The sequence below is a fragment of the Taudactylus pleione genome, unplaced genomic scaffold (assembly GCF_031769625.1).
Source record: "Taudactylus pleione unplaced genomic scaffold, aTauple2 ptg000018l, whole genome shotgun sequence".
Lineage (NCBI taxonomy): Eukaryota > Metazoa > Chordata > Amphibia > Anura > Myobatrachidae > Taudactylus > Taudactylus pleione.
The window spans coordinates 7561194-7584381 of NW_028284420.1; the positions used below are offsets into that span (position 1 = coordinate 7561194).

The following is a 23188-nucleotide window of genomic DNA, read 5'->3' on the forward strand; positions in this document are numbered from 1 at the left end:
ATGTAGTTTGCATCCCGACGCTCAGAATGCCGGCGTCAGAATCATGATAGGAGTCAGAATCCCGGCGGCTATGATTCCGATGGTAAGTGTTAGGGTTAGGCACTAGGGGGAGGGTTAGGCTTCAGGAGTGGAGGGTTAGGGTGCGGGAGGGGAGGGTTAGGGTTAGGTTGCGGGAAAGATGGCTAAGGGTTAGGGGAAAGGTTCAATCACTTGCATTTGTCGGGATTTCCAACTTTCGGGATTCCAGCTCCGGGATTGTGTGCGTCGGGATCATGTACCCAATCCGGATGTTATGTAGTATAAATAGGGAGTTTGTTTTTGCAAGAGAGCAATAACCAAGAAGAAAACCTCTTTGTGTGGGGTCTCTTGCAAAAACAAACCCCCTGTTTAGTCAGATGTTTGAACCTCAGAAGCACCACCAGCAAACAATATTCTAAATGTATCTACCTAAACAAACCTCATCGTGCAGCATAAAAAACCAACTTTTGCCTTCTAGATGTTATGTAGCATATAGAAGGAGGGACTGATTCAGAAGCAAGACTAGTAACCTTAAAACAAAACCAATATGCTATGAATATACAGGATAGGAAAGGTAATCACCATTCTTTTTGTTAACCAGTGCTCAAATATCACAGGAGTGGCCAGTTTGTACGCAGTCAAAAGGATTGTGGGCTGCCAGATAGGGTGTGAGCATTGCTAAATAAGGTGTGTTAGTGCGTATCATAGTGTAGTGTGGATTTATGTCATGGCTCTGCTAGGAGCATATGCCCTCATTTATTTATTTTATTTTTGTATAGTCAGCTTTAGGATAAAAGAAAGGCAATGGATTTAGGAGAACAAGCGGCTAATTTTTTAAATGTCTTTATATGGTATCCACAGCAATTTACCATGGCCTTTATGTCTGAACAGCTGCTCCCATAACCAGCAAATCTTAAAAGCTTGACTTTTACTGCTAATGACAGAGGCAAAAGTTCTGTCCCGGCAGTGTTACTGCATATGCATGGCCTAAGGGCCTGATTCAGAACTGCTCGTAAGCTATGAGCGTTGTTAGCACAACTGCGCATGCATATGGGTCGTAATGCGCATGCGCCAACCAGTCATTGCGGTCGGAAATCGTGCGCTCGTAAAATAGTGAGGGGCTGCTAATTTGATTGACAGAATGTACCGTTTGTGGGTGGTAACAGGGGAAGGTGCTTGAAAACGGGGGAGTGGACATCCGAACGCAGGCGTGCCAAACGGTCAAAAGGGCGTTTAATGGGAGTGCATAATTAGTAAAGGAGTGTCATCGACCACGTCACTTGGTTGTCTTTTAGCCTGAACTGCTCGCAGTGATAGCGGTAGGATAAACCTACCACAAGCACTGCGAGCAGTTCAGATGCCTTTCGATGTACCCGATTAATCAAATAAATACCAGAGATGACGTGTGATGCGAACAGCAAAGGGGCGTCTTTACAAAATAGCAAGCTCATTTTTCGTTCGCTCGCTCAGACATAGAGGTGTCAACAAACCGCAATGAGCGAGCGCACAATTTAAATAGCCAGTCCCTTTTTTGGAACGACCGTCCGCAAATAGCGTCCGGCTCTGAATCAGGCCCTAAGCTCGCACTTTGAGAGCTGGAGTTATCTAAATGGATCCTTCTTTGCACTCCAGATTCTCGTTCAACAGGAAAGAGGGCCTAATTCAGACCCGCTCGCGAGTGCTGAGCGCTCGCAAGCGGGTCGATGTTGGGCCAGTGCACATGCGCACGATGGAGGCGGCTCCATCGTGCGCATGCGCGAGACCCGGATAGCGACAGGCAAGCCGTCGCTCCGGGTCTTGCTACAAAGGGGGCGTGCTGTCGATGGTGAGTGACAGCACGCCCTCTTTGGTGGGCGTGCCGGGGGCATGGCTGGCCAGACGGAGGCGTTCCCATGGGAACGCCTACCGTCTGGGGCTGGCCCCACTGACATCACAAGTGATGTCAGTGGGAGTGCTCTCGGCTCTGATAGAGCCGAAAGCACTCCAGGGCTTGCGGCAACGAGACCCTACCACAAGGGTCTCGTCGCAAGCCCGATGGTCGCGATGGTCTTGACCATTGCGACCATCTTCCTGGTCGCTGGTCACCCACAGCTATACGAGCGGCCAGGAGGCCGCTCTAAAATGAAGAAGGCCGGCCCTGATTCAGAGCGAGCGCTCTGTCAGAGCGTCTGGCTCTGAATCAGGGCCTGAGTGTGCTAATGCCATCTGAAAATGGTGTAAGCTGTCAGAAAACGATAAGTTTTCGTGGCTTGATAAATAGCACAATCGCAACATCCCCATACATTGGTAGTATGCTCCGATTCTGCAATTATTTAGGAGATATCTACCATATATACTGTACAGTTATGGACTTGATACATTTTGTGATAATCATTTTGAAACTGGTGTTTCCACAAGATTAAAGGGGCAGCACAATTTTATTACTAGGCCCCTAATAGATAGATGAAATAGGTTTTTTAGGAAGTGGTTATTTTATTTAAAATACTTTAACAATCCGGGTTTGTGTGTTTCTTTACTGTTAGATACTTTTGTGGAACTGCATGCTCTAGAATACTGGTGCCTCTATTTGCCCAAGTTCCAATAGGATTTGCCACCCGATTCTCAGCTTCCATGATTTGCTGGATCTTGTGGTTCCGCAATGTCTTAACATTTTTCTGAATAACAAATTTTACCCTGGCCAAGACGTGTCAACATGAGCCCCAACTTGGGCATTTAGGAAAGAAAGGACGTAGAGCGATCCCTGAATCTCTCTACTATGTGAAGATAAGGACGATACAGCCTATTACTGCAGCACTTAGCCTGAAATAGGGCTTAACATCCCTCATATTTGCTTCAACCTTTGGAAGGTGCTAGCTAAAATGAGGGAATTTAAGCCTCATTCCAGGAATGATACTTATTGCGAGATTCATAATTTAATTAGTCTCTGCACTTTAGTCTTCTTAGAACAATGTGTGAGGCCAGAGCCGTTACTATATATTTTGGTGCCCTGTGCCAGAAAGAGCATTGGCGCCCACCCCCCTCCAATACTTTAAATGGGACAGCATGTGGGAACGTGGTCACACAATAGTACTAATTCAAATTACACTACACTGTGCAATCTGATTCTCATTACACTGCATAGCAGTACAACCTTTTCACATTACGCCACACAGTATTGCCCCTTATTTGCATTACATCACAAAGTAGAGCCCCTTATTGCTGTTACGCCACACAGTAGTAGTAGTACGCCTATTCACGAAATGAAAAGAGGAGTGAATATGAATACTTCCCTGCTCTCTGCCCGGCATCCAGCATTCTTTGCAGTAGGTCTGACGTGACCTGCTTTTCGCAGACTCCCGCGCATGCGCAGTGGGAAGCAAACATATGGGGCTCCCGATATGTCTGTCTTCTCACTGCTCCTGGGGATCGTGGAGAGGCCAGTTACTGCAGGAAGATGCCGGGCAGGTAAGTGTACATGAATGGCTACAAAACATCACTATATACCACATCGATGCAAAATGTAGTAATATATTTCAGTAGCCAGTTCATGTTCTACATGAATAAACACCCAAAGTACAAATGGTAGAAACCTGTGAGAATGGCAATATTGTTCAAGGCACCCTTGTATAGAGGCCTATAGAAACCTAACCTTATCCCTCCCCCCCCCACAGTGTAACCCTCCCCTCCCGCAGCATAATCCTGCTCCTAGTACCTAACCCTAAACCAGGGGAACCTCAGGCCCGGGGGCCGTATAAGGCCCCCGGAATCATTTGGTCTGGTCCTCTGAGTTTTTTTCTGCTAGCCTCATCTGGATGGCAGAGTGCCTATAATGGCACCCTGCGCCCAGAATTTATGCAGCAGTGGCGCCTAGAGCGTCCTTAGGACGCTTCAGGTGGTCACACCGCTGCCCTTACAGCTCCCTGGAACATCCTCAGGATGCTCCAGGCATTGCTGTAATCACTGGTGATTGTGGCCCCGCCCCAGTGTGACCCCACCCCTGCCCTAAACCTACTCCTCTCCCTAAAGCTTACCGTCGGGATGCTGGCGGTCGGGGTTTTGGCGCCGGGATTCCAACTGCTGTCAGGATTCTGGTACCGGTATTCCGAGCGTCTGCATCCCATTCCAGGCGCCAGCTGTTGAGCTTCTGATGCTGGTAGAAATGCAGACCATGCTACCTGATGCTAGCAGAGGTAATAGAGACTGTGGGAGGCAGTTGTGTGTAGATACTAAGCTTCCTTCTACAAACCATTAATTATTATATATTATATATATATATATTTATTTATTACCAGTTATTTATATAGCGCACACATATTCCGCAGCGCTTTATAGAGAATATGTGGCCATTCACATCAGTCCCTGCCCCAGTGGAGCTTACACTCTATATACCCTATCACACACACACTAGGGTTAATTTGTGTCGGGAGCCAATTAACCTACCAGTATATTTTTGGAATGTGGGAGGAAACCGGAGCACCCGTAGGAAACCCACGCAAGCACAGGGAGAATATACAAACTCCGCACAGGTAGGGCCATGGTGGGAATCGAACCCATGACCTCAGAGCTGTGAGGCAGTAATGCTAACCATGACACACAGTCTGTGCTGCCCATATATATATATATAGCCATACACAAGTGGCAATGCGGACGGATCTTGCGGCTATTGGCATACTGCGCATGCGCCAAAGAATAGAATCACGGCTGCACATGTGCCAAATCAGACTTAAGCAACACAGACGGAGTTTGCAAGTATGTATGGATTGATCTGTCTTTCGATGGACCACACTATTTGATATAGGGATTTCTGGTTGGCGACCTTGTGAACGCATGGATCTGTGCTGTCTAGTAGGTGTGTCATGGGAGTCTAGGCCGACTTTTCATGCTTGATAGTAGCTTGTGGATGAAGGTGGGACGCCTGTTTCAGACTGATCTTTTGCATCCAGGTGAGTTAAAGCCCAGATGCTAATGATGATGGCTGCAGATGGAAAAGCAGTGGGCAGGACAGGCTTCCTCATGCAGTCGCATGTATTTTCTAAATACACGGCTGGGTTCTCCCATTGGCATAAGCTAGTAAGCATGCTGCCGTGGCCACAGATTTGTACCACTTACACAAGGCCAGCCCTAGCCCAAATTTTTTGGTAAGCGAGTATATTTTTTGGCGCCCCCCTACGCAGTGCCCCTTTTACAGTGCCCCCAGTAGTGGTCCCCCCTGTGCAGTGCCCTTTATATAGTACCCCCACTAGTGGTACCCCCTATGCAGTGCCCCAGTATTGCCCTTTATATAGTGCCCCCAGTAGTGGTCCCTCGATGCAGTGCCCCCAATGGTAGTCCCCCCCTTGTAGTGCCCCCAGTGGTAGTCCCCACCCTCCTTGTAGTGCCCATAGTAGTAGTCCCCCTTGTGCCCCCAGTGGAGGTTCCCCCCTATGCAGTGCCCCAGTAGTTGCCACCACCTTCTAGTAGTCCTCCCTTTGTAGTAGTCCACCCCCATTGTTGTGCCCCCAGTGGAGGAGGTCCCCCCCCATGCAGTGCCCCAGTAGTAGCCACCCCCTTCTTGTAGTTCCCCTTTGTAGTAGTCCCCCCCTTGTTGTGCCCCCAGTGGAGGTCCCCCCCTATGCAGTGCCCCAGTAGTAACCCCCCCCCCAAGTAGACACACATGTAATACAAATAGAAACACTTACCTGAATCCCCGCTCCTGCTCCGGCCGATGCCATCCGCTCCTCAGTCTGTCCTCCCGGGCCGGGACGCTCTACATTATGGGAGAGACGTCATGACGTCTCTCCCATTACCCCCTGTGGGAGCCAGAGGGCTCCAGCCCGGCTCCGGCAGTGGGCGCAGTAGCCAATGAGAGTCTGCTAATCAAATGAAAAACACACAGCTGCCGGCGGCTGTGTGTTTATCACTGTGTAGTGCTGACCGAACTCCGTCCGGTCAGGGCTACATGTGCGGTGCAGCTGTGTCACAGAGACACAGTCTGCCTGTGGCCCGCATGGTCGCAGCTGAGGTGCCCTCTACTATGTGGCGCCCTACTCAGCTGCGTACCATGCATAATGGTAGTACCGGCTCTGCACTTACATCAACCCCAAAGTAACTAGTGCCAGAAGACTGCAAGATATACTCACTTACCAGATATATTGCCGGGTCAGAGGTTCCATCAGCTGGAGCATAAACTATCATCTTTTATTTGTTAGGCACCACAAGGTATACCAGCGCCGTACAAGTTTCTAGACATAAAACCAATCCATAAATACAATACACACCAGTGAGTGCAAAGCAGAAATACAATACACACCAGTGAGTACAAAGCAGAAATACAATACACACCAGTGAGTGCAAAGCATAAATACAATACACACCAGTGAGTACAAAGCAGAAATACAATACACACCAGTGAGTACAAAGCAGAAATACAATACACACCAGTGAGTACAAAGCGGAAATACAATACACACCAGTGAGTACAAAGCAGAAATACAATACACACCAGTGAGTACAAAGCAGAAATACAATACACACCAGTGAGTATAAAGCATAAATACAATACACACCAGTGAGTACAAAGCATAAATACAATACACACCAGTGAGTGCAAAGCAGAAATACAATACACACCAGTGAGTGCAAAGCAGAAATACAATACACACCAGTGAGTGCAAAGCAGAAATACAATACACACCAGTGAGTGCAAAGCAGAAATACAATACACACCAGTGAGTACAAAGCAGAAATACAATGCACACCAGTGAGTACAAAGCGGAAATACAATACACACCAGTGAGTACAAAGCAGAAATACAATACACACCAGTGAGTACAAAGCAGAAATACAATACACACCAGTGAGTAAAAAGCATAAATACAATACACACCAGTGAGTGCAAAGCAGAAATACAATACACACCAGTGAGTGCAAAGCAGAAATACAATACACACCAGTGAGTGCAAAGCATAAATACAATACACACCAGTGAGTGCAAAGCAGAAATACAATGCACACCAGTGAGTACAAAGCGGAAATACAATACACACCAGTGAGTACAAAGCAGAAATACAATACACACCAGTGAGTACAAAGCATAAATACAATACACACCAGTGAGTAAAAAGCATAAATACAATACACACCAGTGAGTACAAAGCATAAATACAATACACACCAGTGAGTGTACTGCAGTAAAACCATAAACAGGGAGTAAGAAGTACAGGTGTTAGGGTAGGGCAACTTGCTGTAGCTAGAGTCAGCAGGGTGATGCTGGCCATACACCTGCACTATTTCGGTCCGATTGCCCGATTTTCTACGAGTCTTACGAAGGATCCTGTGGAAATCGTGTACTTTTGGAGTAAGATATGATCCGATGTGCACTCCCGCATCTCCTATAAACAGATCGTATGATCAGATGTGCATCGCATATGTTCCATCCTATCATGTGCAGATCGTACCGTTTATTTATGTGCATGCGATGCATCGTGCGTCCATTCATGTAATTTCAATTACCTTTTCCCTGATGAGCACGTGAGGCACACGACAGATCGTGTGCTAAGAGCAACAAATCGTGCCGCCGTCACTGCCAGGGAGCTCCGGGGAGTCGGATGGTGAATCTGATCTGATGCTGGTCGCACAGCATTAGTCTCAGAAGGCGAAATTGCTCTCACTGATCTTGTACCCATCACATGTGTAAGCATATAGGGCCTGGTTATAAGTTGGAAGCAAAGCAAAAAAAAAAAAGCAAGTAAAACTATGCTGCACTGCAGTAGGGCAGATTTATAATGTGAAGAGGTTTATATTTGGGAGGGGTGTGTCCAAACTCAAATCTAAATTGCAGTGTTAAAAATAAAGTTGTCCAGCATTTGTGGGCTACATGTAAAAGCAGCCAATATATACTCTACAAGCAAAATATGAATAAATATATTTTCACCAGTCAGTACAGTGATTCTTAGACTCACGCTATACTATTGGGCCAGCGAACGGCATCATACGGCCATTTCAACCATTCTGCAAGATTAGTTGAGCAGATTATGCTAAGTATATGGGGTGTCCAGATTTCAGCCTGGTCACCAAGAAAACAGTCGAAGTACATTTTATAAGCCTTCTTTATCAAGGCACACATAATAAACTTTCTTTGACTTATTGGTGTGAATTGTATTAACATCTCTATTTGTAACCTAGGAGGCAAAACTGGGCTGTAAAGGGGTGTTCTCACATTGGGCCCCTATAACTCTACAACACACCAACATCCCCATTTCTATTGCTAGACATTTCTTTCAGGAGCACTCACACAATATGAGCAGAATGTGGATTTTGTTCAGCTGCATTATTAATGGGTAATATGCCCATTGTTGCTCTTTTGTTATATATGATAGCCTTCACCAGCAGGGGGCTTTGATAAATAGGCCAAAGGTCTAAGAAGCATACCCAGAAATGATCTAGAGGGGAGACAATAGCACATATCGGAGATATCTGCTGCGCTCCGCCATTTTTGCTTGCACAAGCAGCCCCATAGGTTTCTATTGGGGCTGCTATATTGAGAGATTTACCAAGCTGTGGTACTGTGACTACAGCATCAAACTCAGTGCTCGATGGAGTTAGCTCTGACCTGCATAACTGCCACTCTGCAGTCCCACCGTGCAGGTTACAGCATAGATGATTGGCATCTATTGAGTCTCCTGTACTCTTGGTTGGTCCCAGGATGTTCCGCTAATTACACATCTCAAGTTAGACAGCCTTTTCTTAATGCGTTTCTCCAGTGTTACACGTTTTTCTTCAGAATGGTAACAATGGTCAGTACTAACTCCATTGAGAACTGAGGGTCTCATTCAGACCCGCTCGCGAGCGCAGGACGTTCGCAAGCGTCTCGATGGTACCCAAATGCGCATGCGCACGACGGAGGGAGCTCCGTCGTGCGCATGCGCGAGACCCGGATAGCGACAGCCAAGCTGTCGCTCCGGGTATCGCACCAAAGGGGGCACGCTGTCGATGGTGATTGACAGCACGCCCCCTTTGGTGGGCGTGCCGGGGGCATGGCTGCCAGATGGAGGCGTTCCCATGGGAACGCCTACCGTCTGGGTCCGGCCCCACTGACATCATTAGTGATGTCAGTGTGAGTGATTTTGGCTCGATACCGCAGGGTCTCGTCGTAGGCCCGATGGTCGCGATGGTCTTGACCATCGCGACCATCATCATGGACACTCGCATAGGCTGTGGGTGGTAACCCACAGCTATGCGAGCGTCCAAAAGGCCGCTCCAAATTTAAATAGGACGGCCCTGATTCAGAGCGAGCGCTCTGGTCAGAGCGTCCGGCTCTGAGTCAGGCCCTGAGCCTGTAACCAAAGCCACACACTAAGGAGCTGTAGGCTAAAGTGCTGGTATTGTATGTTGTGCTCCTTTGACACTATGGGCCGTATTTAATTAGCCGCGATAAGTCAGTGTCTGCGGAAAAGTATAGCCAGTGACATAATTTCGCCATGTGAAAAGTTTGCTCTGTATTCTATTCCAAAATTTTTTCGCCGGTGGGGAAACTCATTGCAATGGGACCTGCGATAAATTTTCGCCTATGAATAGGTTTTGAAAAAAAGTGCAGAATTGGGGTGCAAAGCTGCGGGAACCCCCCTGCACCCTTTGGGCAGTCCCCCAAAGGTAAACTGTGTTAAAGCTTAAAAAAGTCCTTAGATCACCCCAAAAAAGTATTTTTGTTTTGGGGGCAAAAAAGTCCAATAAAATAAATAAATAAAATTTCTGGCATAATACTGTATGTCCTTTCCCTGCAGCCAAATGCTTATTGCACATTACGGTCTCTATTGGCCCATTGGATATTATTACAGTATAATAAATGCGGCCTGCTACATTCCCAACTTTTTTTCAAAATACCTCAGTGGTAAAGATTCCTCTTATTACATTTTTGAGAGACAATACCAGTCAGACTTAAATAATTATTATTCAGTCTTTACCAGCTTGTCTGCTAAGTATTGTTTGGGGTATTGTTTTGACTTTAATCCTTGTAATGAGTCTCAGTGAATACATGAATGATAGTTTATTTAATCTATCGTAATTGTTTCTGACAAATGTCCGTAGTGCTATATATGATCTCTGATCACTATATATATTTTTTATTGTTCTGTTTAATTGTGATGGCAATGTGTATGTGCATGTGTGAATATCATGTTTTTATTACTGATTTTACTGAATAGAGTTTGTATCCTGTATGAGTTAGTTCATCAGTGATTATTTGTGACAATTTCAGCACTCCATACAGTCATATTGTTTTGGTTGTCTCTTTCTCAGGAGGTCTGCCCTCTCCTGTTTGTAGACCATCTATATGGTCAATTTCTTTAATATTTTTGTATATAGAAATTATATCATATAATTGTATATCAAGATTTGTGCTTAGGTCTCAGTTAGTGAATGGAAATATTTGTCTGTTTCATTTCATTTACAGGCTATTGGGGTGTTTTTGTCTCATTTTATTTAAGCTTTACCGGTCAATTAATGTCTCCTTTAAAAACATCACAACTTCTCACTTTACTGTTGTTATCGCCAGTTTATTGTTTTGCTACAGTAAAAAGTAAATAGATAACTGGCTTTTTTTTTGTAAGTGAATGTAAACTTCTTCTGTTCTAGGTGCGCCCACGCCTGCTGGTCCATTGTTGGCTTCTCTAGGGATCCCCAGCAGACCAATCCAGACACATTTGGACATCAAACACCTTCTCACATTCAGGATCAATGCGCTTAGCCTCTTCCCCAACTTTAATGCGGTGGGTATATATGTAATTATGGCTGCACTTACCAGAGATGATTTTGGTGGTACTAACAAACTGCTTCTCTCCACTCTGGAACTCACATTTTTTAAGAAAGTTGATGTAGACCTATAAACTTTTATGCTTTTCCCAACTCCCCATCCCTAACCTCAATCTCTGTCATATCACCGGTCCAGCTAAATCTGGTCTGGTAGAGAATGTGGTAGAATATTTGGGGAACACAGGACCAGACCACATCCCTTATCCAACCTTATGACCATACCATTAAGGTTAGTCCACTTTGTAACCTACATTCTCAAGTGACATTGAGATTATCTAATCACAGGGGCTTTGGATGAAAACTGTATTCACTAATTACACCATGACTGTGGGGCTGTCTGGCAAGAAAAGGTTGTCACACAGCACTGGCCCATGAATGATGTACCAATGTCCAATACTATCTGTATGACCGTAGCTTTCAATAAGGGTCCAACTTTTCTAGATATATTTAAGAATCTGGACAAAAAACTGTCTAGATATACTACCAATGGAATTTTCGCTTAGCCTGTTTTGGTTTGTTGACTTCATTGTTTGAGAATGTTTGGCCATTCACATCAGTGTCTGACCCAGCAGAGTTTACAATCTATATTTTCTACCGCATGTACATATGCATGCACACTAGGGTTAATTATTTTTTTTTATTACTTTATAAGTATATTTTTGGGTTGTGGGAGGAAACTTGAGCACCTGGTGGAAAACCACGCAAGCACGGGGAGTATATGCAAACTCCACATAGGGCCTGATTCAGAGATGCACGGAGTTAGCGACGCAGCAGTGATGCTAACATATGGTAATGCAGCAGGGTACGGCTGTAGGAAAAAGATGCCTCTTTTCAGCATCTGCAAACCAAATGCTTCATCCGAAGACGCAGCATCGGATCACCATAGTGACCATCACAATAATCGCCATCTGAGAAAGCTAAAGCTTACTCAGAATGGGCAATGGACCTGCTCAGTCGGAGTGAGGAAGTCTCCGTCAGAAGCCGTAGACCGTGGCCCCAACGCCCCTGTTTCTGGAAACGCAGGCCAGCTCCACCCACTTCATGCCCCCAAATGGCCGCAGCCTGTCAATCAGACTTCGGCTTTGGGGAACTGCGAGAGATCCTGCAGTAGAAGACCGGCACATGCGCATGCGCCAATCTTCTAACATCAGAGATGTACGCAAACCATCAAGTTTACGTACATCCGTGAATGAGGCCCATAATTAGGGCCGTGGTGGGATTAATGAGAACTACATCATCTAGTTAGACTGTAGAGCAGGGTTTCCCAAACTTAATTCTCATATTCTCCCAAATATATTTATAGTTGTTATTATGGATAACACAGGCCTAATGTTACCCAGTACAGGAAGGATATGAGGATTCAGCTTCTTGCTCTGACACCAACCTTCAGCAACGCACTAGTTATTCCTCTTCTCCACACCCTAACACAGAGGCAAGGACTCACCTTCCAGACAAAGTAAAAGCACAAACAGGGAAATGTATAAAAATGTACTCTTACTTTTTGGTATGATCGCTAAAATATTTCCAGACTCTCAGCAATGTTAAAGACGCAATATGACATTAGATTTTCATAGTAATAATTATTCAACAATAAAATACTAAATTTCTAGGAGAATGACATTTCCGAGATAAGTTTTATAACACACCTCAATCTTTCATTGCTAAGTAAATCTCTTCACACAAACAACTCTATAAATATATATACTTCAATACACTTAGGGGGTCATTCAGACCCACTCGCGAGCGGCAGTACGCTCGCAAGTGGGTCGATGTTCCCCACTGCGCATGCGCACGACAGAGGGAGCTCCGTCGTGCGCATGCGCGAGACCCGTCGAGCGAAGGACTTTCCTTCGCTCGGAGTGTCTCACCAAAGGGGGCGTGCTGTCGATGGTGACTGACAGCACGCCCCCTTTGGTGGGCGTGCCTGCCAGACGGAGGCGTTCCCAAGGGAACGCCTACCGTCTGAAGCCGGCCCCACTGACATCACTAGTGATGTCAGTGGGAGTGATTTTGGCTCTGATAGAGCCAAAATCACTCCTGGCCTTGCGGTTGGGAAACCCAACCGCAGGCTTTCAATCGCAGTTCCGATGGTCGCGATGGTCAAGACCATCGCGACCATCTTTTTGTACGCTCGTATATGCTGTGGGTGGTGACCCACAGCTATACGAGCGTCCAGGAGGACGCTCCATTTTAATGGAGGTGGGCCCTGATTCAGAGCGAGCGCTCTGGTCAGAGCGTCCGGCTCTGAATCAGGGCCTTAGTTAGCACTAACTGGACTGTTTTTACTACTTATTATCATTATCAGTTACTTCTATAGTGCAGCATATTCTGTTGCGCTTTATAATTCCAAACAAACAGTTATAAAACAAGACTAGGTAATAATAACAGACATACATAGAGGTAAGAGGTACCTGCTCGCAAGCTTACAATCTATAGCAAATTAGGCATTGATAAACAAGGATAGGGGCTACCTATAGAATAATTGTCCAGCCAGATTGCAGAGGTTCTTGGTGGGCTGTATGACCCGTCACACAGGAATGTTAGCCAAGGGTCAGGAGAATGTAAAAGTGAAGAAAGAGAGAAAATATGAAAAGTTATGTATGGACTGTATAGTGGTTCTGGAATTTGATAAGCTTACCTGAAGAGATGAGTTTTCAGGGAATGCTTGAAGGTTTGAAGACTAGAGAAAAGTCTAATTGTGTGTGGGAAGGCACTCCACAGAGTGTGTGCAGCCAGAAAAAAGTCCTGTAAGCGTGAATGGGAACAGGTGATGCATGTGGAGATCTGCTCTGCAGATCTTGTGCAGAGCAGAGAGGTCAAGTTGGGAGATATTTTGAAATAAGTGAAGAGATGGGATGTAGTTAGCAGACCAGCGGATGGCATACCGTCGGTCTGAATCCTGACACTGGAAGTCAGACACGGGACTTAAAATAGGCGTCGAAATACCGACACCTATCTTAATCCCGACGCCGTAGACAGACGCCATCCCGAACCAGGTAAGTCCGGGACCTCTTAACTGTTAGCCGTGGGGGGGGGAGGGGGGAGGGATAGGTTAGGGTACCATAGTGGGGTTGCTGTTGGGCTTTATTTGGGGGGAGAGTTAGGGTTTTGCACCCCTAGGAGGGGGTTAGGGCTAGTCACTACTGGGGGGGATTAGGGTTAGGCACGAAGGGGAGAGAATTAGGTATAGGCACTAACAGGGAGGGTTAGGGTGTGGGGTGGGGAAGGTTAGGGTTAGGCTACAAGAAGGGAGGATAAGGGGGAGGGTAAGTACACTTACCCGACCCCTGTCGGGATACAATACCAACCATCAGAATGCCGCTGTAGGTATTTTGACAGTAGGTATCCCGACAGCCAGCATTACATAACCATACCGAAGAGATGTATGTTGGTGTAGTTTGGTTAATAGCCTTATGTGTAAGTAAAAGTATTTTATATTGAATGCGATATAAAATAGGTAACCAAGGAGGGACTGACAGAGTGGATTAGCAGACAATGAATGTTTAGCAAGTATTAGATTGTAATGGTGAGAGTCTGTTTTGGGACCAGTAAGGAAACTATTGCAATAGTTGGTGGTGAGTTTTGCCCTCCCTCCAACTGTCATTTATTGGCCTGATTTTTTTTCTCTGCACTCCTGCAATGCATTCTGGGGAGTGTAGTTTCTGACAGTCTTGTTTCCCTGCGGCCTCAATAGTCGTTTCCAAATCGGGTACCAATAAAAGTGAGACCTCACAAAATGTGGGGTATCACAAAGTCACCCTAACAGTCTAGGTATTATGCTTAAGCACAGATGGTTGAATCAAACTTACTGAGGTACTAATTAAGGCACCTGTGCATATGCATGGATAGCCTTAAAACCTGAACTGTTAGGATGCCCTGAGGAATGAGGGCCTGATTCAAATGTGGATGCAGTGCCGATATTTATGCAGTTGAAAGATTATCGGCCGACTGTGCATGCGTCACAGTCGCACTGCGCAACCACCAAGATACCTTACAGATGCCTATCGCAGTGAGGATTTCTTTGCAACATGATTGACATTCAGACACTGTTTGGGGACGTTTACGGGAAGTGGCAGCACACGTGTCGCACCCGTTTTTGGGGCATGCATCAGCATACTACTGCGACCCCATACGCAGAAAACTTAACACCAGTGTCTCAAAACCTTGCTGCTGTTCTGCGCGACCATAGGGTTACTCAGATTAACACCGCTGTGTATTTGTACGCATTTGCTTGGATCTGCAAAGCTGGCGATACAATACATTTCCAGCATATTTTCGCACAGTGGGCCCATTTCAGAGCCACTCGCAAGCGGTGTGCGCTCGCAAGTGGCCCGATGGTCACCCACTGTGCACGCGCCGCGTCCGGCATGCGCGAACCCCGCTGAGCGACTGAAGTTCAGTCGCTACGGGGCTCGCAACAAGACGGGGTGGCTGTCGATGTTGATTGACAGCTTGCCCTGTTTTGTGGGCGGGTAGGGTGGGTGGCCGGACAAACGCAGGTGTTCCCTTAGGAACACCTGGCATTTGTAGGAGGGCTTACTGACATCACTACTGATGTCAGTAGTAGACTTCCTGCTCTATTAGAGCAGGAAGTCCACTCGGGCTTGCGGCAGCTAGACCCTACCCCAGGGTTTCGTCACAATGGTCTCCTAGCCGCTCGCACAAGCTGTGGGTGGTCTCCCACAGCTTTACGAGCGGCCGGAAAAAAAATCTGCTCACATTCAGAGCGAGCGCCCGCCAGCAGCGAGCGTCTCTGAATCAGGGCCGGTATCTGTGTATGGGTTCACAGATGCGATTGCATTAGCATACATATCTGCATCAGGCCCTGAGTTTGTCTACTGTTGTAGACAATTGAAATTTGTTTAGGACTACCTGCTTGTGAGGTTATGATATAAGCTTGAAAGGACTATAATAAGCATAGTGATTATTTATTTGGCCCTAAATTGGGGTTGGGTATGAAATACCGGCAGTCGGGATGCCTACTGTCAAAATGCAGACAGCGTCATTCCGATGCTCGGTATCCCAACAGGGGTCGGGTAAGTATACTAACCCTCCCGCCTTCTTCCCCTAACCATCTCTTCTTGCACACTAACCCTCCCCACCAGGCACCCTTACCCTCCCCACCCCGAACCCTAACCCTTCCCATTAGTGCCTAACCTAACCCTCCCCCCTAGGTGCCTGAACCTAATAGTCCCCCATTAGTGCCTAACCCCCTCAAGTGGTGCCTAACCCTAATCCTCCCTCATTGGTGCCTAACCCTAACCCCGCTGTGGTGCCTAAACCTAACCCTCCCAGGCCCCGGTGTACCTTCAGTAGGGATGGTGGCAGTCGAGATTCCGGCGTTGAGATTTCGACACCTATCGTTAGTCCTGGGTCGGCCTTCCCATGATGGGATTTTGATGGCCGGCATCCTGTCCGCCGGCATACTCACTACATCCCCCAAATTGGTTGGATGTCCATCTGGACTTTTGTCAATGAAATTGGATATACCTCTTACATAGGAGATAGAGAAACAAATGGAGAGCGTCAAAAAGTTGTGGGTATTTGAGAAATAGATGTAATAAGTCAATAAATTGAATGGACAACCCACAGGACTGCAGCTTCTGGGGAGATGCTGAGCCCCACACTAAGACCAAGGTCAGAAAGAAAAAAAAGAGAGAGAGAAGCGCAGTACCACCCATCAGTTGTACTGCGCTTCTTTTACATAGGAGGTGTCCAAAGTGGGGCTGGGACATGATCAACCCCTTGGTAGGCATGTTTTTTGAGACAAATTAAATGTTTCTATGTCATATGCCATGGAGACACGGTGTGTGGTAGTAGAACAGCTCCCAACTTTCTCGCAAATTTGGACAAACATACTGAGTTGGATGCATTAGCATCACAAATATGTGCTAAAAATCTGCATGTAAATATATTGTATTAAAAACACCCATATGCTGAACCAGAGGCATCTCAGGATGCGTCGAGCTCTGCACAAGTCGCTTATATGCAAAGTTTATATTCAGATTTATAACCAGATACCCTTACACACACAAACCTCGTAAGCACAAAAAGCTAACGTCTGCTTCCATTTTCAATTAGGCGAATTTGCTCTCATAAGCCAGTGTATAGGGGCAGTGTAGCAACATAGATGTAGGCAACGCTAAATACAGTCAGAAATCTGCAGCTATATACAAGCATACAATGCGGTCACAGATGCAGCTGCTTTGTGCATGTCTCCAGTGGCTGCAGCCCCCCAACCCTGTAAAATCTGTCACCTCAGTGAGCCAGTTGTAGTCCGTGACTGCACTTGGCTATATTGTGACTGGCACTGGCACTGGAAGGACAAGCAGCCTCAGGGCGTTTTCTCCTCCTGGGACTGCCAGTCCAGGCTGTGATTAGCAGAGAGCTGCTTTCAGTGGAAAATGCTGCTCTGCCATTCGGGCAGCCGTACATGGCTTCCAGGGGCTGCAGCCGATGCAGTCCCTAGAAGCCAGTGTTATGCGTGTAATTGTACTCGGTCTGTTTTTCTTCTCTCTCCTATTGCGAGTCTCCAAGTGTAAAGGGAGTAAGGGACGTAGACGTATCCTTTTTATTTATGCACAGTAGAGATTGGCTTATTCTATGCTAGTGGCCGTACACTCAACTCGGCATGAGTTTGCCAAGTTTGGCATCAGCCTGGATGGTCAGTGCATCGGATCAGCCATTGTATAGGCAGTTTTTCAGTTTGCACAAGTCGATTATTCTATCAGAAAGGATGAGAAGGATGTACGTATGCATTATAGAAGTCACCAAACAGTATATCTGCAACCCCTGTGGACAGAAATAATTTCTGCAGATATAAAGTCTTCTATTAAGAGTAAAATAAATAAATAAATAGACAGAGAATGGAGCCTTTGTTAGATGACTTTTCCCAATCTATAATACCAGCATTGTCCTCGCTCCTGGCCTGAGGCTTAGCAAGATTATCTTATCTCTAGGATGACTGTCAGGAGAGAGGCTGCGTTTTAAGGCCGATCGTATTTCTTTGCGAAACTATTTAGCCAAGGAGACAGGTGCATCTGTCTTCTAGGCATAAAGCTGGAAGGGTGAGAGGTGTTATCAGGGCCCCAAATTCTGTTCAGAGGAGCGAGCCGCATGACAATGTGTGATGATTAATGGGCTATCTGGGATTCCAACTTCTCCTTGACCACAACATCCAATACATCACAAAATTAGTCATATTATGTTTGTGCAGGATATAAAAACATCTGAATACATGATAGCACGCTATTATTAGAAATTAATGTAGTCCTTGTATGTTAATGATGTCATAAAGACCTGCATCAAAGTACCTGTAATGAATATATAGTAAGTCTACTATCGCTATTTAAAGACTCATTACACCTAAAAAAACAAATTTATATAAACAAATTACCAGTAATACAGTATAATAATATTGAGATACCCTAGAAGAGGGCACAAGGGTAAATTTGCCCCTAGTGTTACGCCCTGCACCAGGGCCGTAACTAGGGTGGTGCGACCTGGCACCGCAGGGAAGGGGGCGCTGTTTGGGCCTGTCAATCAGGGGTGTATCTAGGGGTCTGAGCGCTCCTGGCAAAGTAACAGACTGGCGCCCCCTACCTCATTATTTTCAGCAGCAGCTTCTCCGCTTCCAAATACACCGGCCCCGCTCCAATCTCCCCATCCAGGGGGCTGAATGGGGTCTCTCTGTGAGCCAGCAGCCAGCCAATCAGGCTCCCTCTAAACAGACATGCAGAATAACAAAGACGGGAAATCGATGAGAGAAGTGGCTGAACAGTAATAGGGCACGTCATGCTAGTCTCCAGCGCTTATAATGCCTCACTCCCTGGCAGGGCTGCCATCAGAAATTGTGGGGCCCAGGACTGACAGAATAGGCTGTGCCCCCTCCCTGGGCGAATGAATAGCATACTTTCCTACTTTCAGTTGCTCTTCTCCAGGAGAAGCCCGGAGAGGAGATGCAGCTAACCATTTTGGGGACGGGGACGGGCTCTGTATGTCATTAGGCTGCCATGTACCACCTTTGACCCCCTCACCTTTTATAGTAGCATATTCCTTTGTTATTCCTCTCCTGTAGCCCATCCTCCCTCTGTGACATCTCACATGTCTCCCCCAACCTGCCCCATAGCACATTTATCTATCCCTGTAGTAACACACTCATGGAGGAAGTAGGGCAGGCAGTAGCAGCGGGCTCCCTCTTCACTAATGTTGTAGCGCAGACAGTAGGAGCGGGCTCCCACTTTACTCATGGAGGGAGTAGCACCGCCGGTAGGAGCGGGCTCCCTCTTCACTTAAGCGGGCAGTAGCAGGAGTGTACTCACAGCCTGATTCTACCCCTTGGCCGTGGGTGGCACTTGACAGATGGCGCCCCCCCCACACCCCCTCGGCTGGCGCCCCTGGCGAATGCCATCCTGGCCAATGGGTAGATACGCCCCTGCTGTCAATTTTCTGTTTATTATAATTCCCACTTGTAGCTTCCTCTTCTTTATCCCCAGCATCTCCTGGCCACTCCTATCTCTTTCCTGGCCCTTCCCCATGAGGCCATGGCCCTTTTTCAGGTGCACTGTATGTTATGTCCCTATTTCAAAAATGCGAGGGGGGGTGGCATAGGGCAACAAAAAGTCTAGTTACGGTTCTGCCCTGCACTGAAAACAGTGACAGGTCTCTCCTCCTGCATTAGTCCATCCTGTGTTTAAGGTGCAGCTAAAGCAGACAGAGGGATGATTGCAAGTCATCTGTAATTACCTGCATTGCGTGCACAGAAATAAATGCAGATATTGACTCTTATGCTGAACTGTATGCGTAAATGCAACTGCACCACCGTCTATCCCTGGTGCAAGAGATCTGTCTGGAAACGTGTATCTCTGTATAGCCCACAATTCTAGTGCTATATATACAGTATATTCACTGAGTTAATCTCTAAAGCAGGCATGTTAAACATGCAGCCCACATTAACCTTTTATAAGGCCCGACTTTGTGGGCCCACATATATGTAATACACGCAGACCCGGCGACAGGGGGGACTAGGGGCACAGTCATACCGGGCCCCGAGATTACAGGGCCCCTGAAGGGTCCCAGAGACAAACATACAGCTGTCACTGCTGCCTGCTCTGCTGCAATGCACCGCGGGCCGCTATAATGAGGGTGCCCGCAGGTGCAATGACAGTAGTAATGTAATTTGTGAGAGTGACTCATTACTGTTCATTGCCAAGGGCCGTAGCAAAGGAGGTGTTCCGACACTCCCCTTCCACCCCTCCCGTCTCCTCCCCTCCTCTTACCTTCTTGTCTGTGACATTGCTGTTGTGCCGGGAGCCCCTGACGTCACACTCTAGTGACCGGCCCCTGCACAAAAAGTAGAGTCTGGGCTATCTATGTGCTGCCCTGGTCTCCGCCGACACTACCGGATGCCTGCTGTAGATAGCGACTGGGTGACAGGTGAGCTCCTCACTATTGCGTTTGTGTTTTTTTTTTTACTCTTTCTCTTTCTTCCCCCGCCCCCCAAAATACTTTCCCTTTACACCCTCCTACAGGGGACTATCTTACCCTCCTACCCTTCACTCACTGCCTCTCACCGGGGAATGGGGGGGGCTTAAGAAATGTGTGTACTGGGCCCCCGTTTTTTCTGTTGCCGGCCCTGAATATGCGGTCTACACCCCTGACACTCTTAAGACCTTGAATATTCGGCCCGGTTGGTATTTTGAGTTTGACATGCCTGCTCTAAAGCATCAGAAAAATTTTTTATGGCTGTGGTTTTAGATCAACAAAAACAAAAGCTGTGGTAAGGGGCAGTTTCTTTTCAAACTGGCAGCATGACTGGAGGTGACAGTAAAGAAAAACATTTAGTAACAAGGAACACACAGGAGATTTCAAGTGGAGATTAAACCTACCATTGGTTCTGGTGATCCTCATAACATACACCCCTGTCCTGCTCATTCCACATACTGTTTTGTGATTGCCCCCAGATACATTTATAATTCTGTAATAGCCACTCTGGATTAAAGAAAAAAAAAAAGCAAGACCAACTCCCAAAGCAGTCCCCTCCGCACACACTTTATCAGTTGTCTAACGTATTATAGCACCACTGGACTTGATTTAGAGTCTCAAGCAAAGCAGCTACACTAAGCAGAGTACAATACACAGATGACCGTAGTGTGCATATCAGGCTTACCTACCCTCCCGATTTGTCCGGGAGCCTCCCGAATATCGGGTGCCGCTCCCGGCTCCTGGAAAGGCAGGCAAGCCACCGACACGTCCGCCCTCATTACTGCGGGGGGTGGGGGGGGGGGTTTATACGTGATTGCGTCATCATGGCCTCGTCCCCTGCTTCACAGTGTTGTTAATTTCGGCATTGTGAAGAGGGGATGGGGCCACGATGATGCGATCGTGCGGTCAGGCCCCGGCTCTGCCCCCAATACTTTATCATCGCCCGGTCATGCCCCCCACTGTATGCAGACATTCAGCTCCCTGCCGGAAGGGGGGAGCTGAATGTTGGCAAGTATGGTGCATATGTCCACCTTGGACGCAAAATAGATCAAATTATGAATTTCTACATGTAATTCTAATGCCTTTCTATGTCTCCCCCTTGTATGCTGTGCAGAAACTTTGTGGCACCTGAAATATAAAAATCTAATCATTTCTGCAGTTTTGCGGCCTATTCACAGTAGCATGGATCAGCCAGATCTTCCAGTGGAAGCCGCTGCTCTGCCTTTCGGGCAGCCCTATATGGCTTCCAGGGGCTGCAGCTGATGCAGTCCCTAGAAGCCGGGACGCCACTGCCGCTTATGCACATGCGCCGGTCCTGGCACCTGCCACATCCAATGTGCAGGCGCCAGGCCATCCGGACCAGCAGCAGCCCCCTCATGCAAGGAGGTAGGGGCCGCTGCTGTGTGCCTCTAAGTCAGGCACACTAGTAGGGTAAATTGGAAAAGAATCACTGCTGTTACTTTAAAGGTGCTTCAGTGTCAATATAATGGATGAAGATTAAGATTGAGGGGCTGATTTATTGAAGGGCAAAAAGTTATATTGCCGGCAAATACAGGAGGCAATAGGGCAAAAAGCTTGACTACAGCTGGTGGTAAGATTCCAACTTGTACGGCTGCAGTACCTGTTCTGTTATCACCATTCCAATACAGCATTTTTTTTGTTAATGAATTAATGTTTTTAAATATTTTTAAATACCATACCAGTTGTAATACGTGTAAAATATATGTTTTAAAACGTGTTTACTTATGTTCCACATTTGTGTATCTGAAAGCCCAAATCTGGGCACACACAAGCCGTTCGCGCATGTGCAAAGACTAGATTGTCTTTCTTTGATTCCATTGAGTATTACTTAGCTGTCCCTTTGATAATTTGATTAATTAAGGCAATAAGTGATCTTTTTTTATGTAATTAAAAAAAACAACCCTTTATCATTACTGAAGTAAGGAGCCAAAGATGAAGTGTGGGGTATAGTTGAGCAGCTGCTTCATAAAGATAAGTGAATCATAAAATAAATCCTTAAAAACTGTAGCATTAGAGCACTGATTTACTGTAATTCAAAACTTTGAAATCTCTTTCTTTGCAGATGGACCCAGTGCAGAAAGCGGTTATAAATCACACTTTTGGTGGGCCATCTCCTCCAAAGAGGAAACCTTTTATATCTTGCAATATCTGTCATCTCAGGTTCAACTCCCTGGTAAGATTATTTTTCTTCCCCAAAGCAAAGATATATATTTGTTTTTTGTGCCTCCTATGAATATCCAAGGCTTATTACTGGTAACTAGTATAGTCTCCTATTCTACATTGCATGAGGAGCTGCAGTATGTGGCCAGCACAGTGGAGAGAACTTGACCAGAGGCCCTGATTCAGAGCCGGACGCTCTGACAGAGCGCTCGCTCTGAATCAGGGCCATCCCACTGAATTTAAGAGCGGTCTCCACCCACAGCTATAGCAAGCGGCCAAAATGATGGTCGCGATGGTCAAGACCATCGCGACCATTGGGCTTGCGACGAGACCCTTGCGGTAGGGTCTCGTTGCCGCAAGCCCTGGAGTGCGTTTGGCTCTATCAGAGCCAAAAGCACTCCCACTGACATCACTTGTGATGTCAGTGGGGCCAGCCCCAGACGGTAGGCGTTCCCATGGGAACGCCTCCGTCTGGGCAGCCACACCCCCGGCCCGCCCACCAAAGGGGGCGTGCTGTCACTCACCATCGACAGCACGCCCCCTTGGGTGCGAGACCATAACGACGGCTCCATCGTGTGCATGCGCACTTGGCCAACATCGACCCACTTGCGAGCGGGTCTGAATTAGGCCCAGAGAGCATTCAAATGAACACAGTAGGGCTGATTCACTGTAGAGAACCCATTTGTAACAGTGGCTAGGTTGGGATAAACTAGTATGGTGTTTGCCATTGTACAGCACA

General features: G+C 46.8%; 1 protein-coding gene across 1 annotated transcript in view; it reads left to right on the forward strand.

Annotated features, from left to right (window-relative positions):
• The window catches only part of LOC148540641 (uncharacterized protein C17orf113-like), a 365515-nt gene that overhangs the window by 290203 nt on the left and 52124 nt on the right, over positions 1-23188 (forward strand). The window contains exons 3-4 of the mRNA XM_088442471.1: positions 10609-10742; positions 22352-22462. Coding sequence (XP_088298597.1) covers positions 10609-10742; positions 22352-22462 — 245 coding nt within the window. The remainder of the gene's footprint in view (positions 1-10608; positions 10743-22351; positions 22463-23188) is intronic.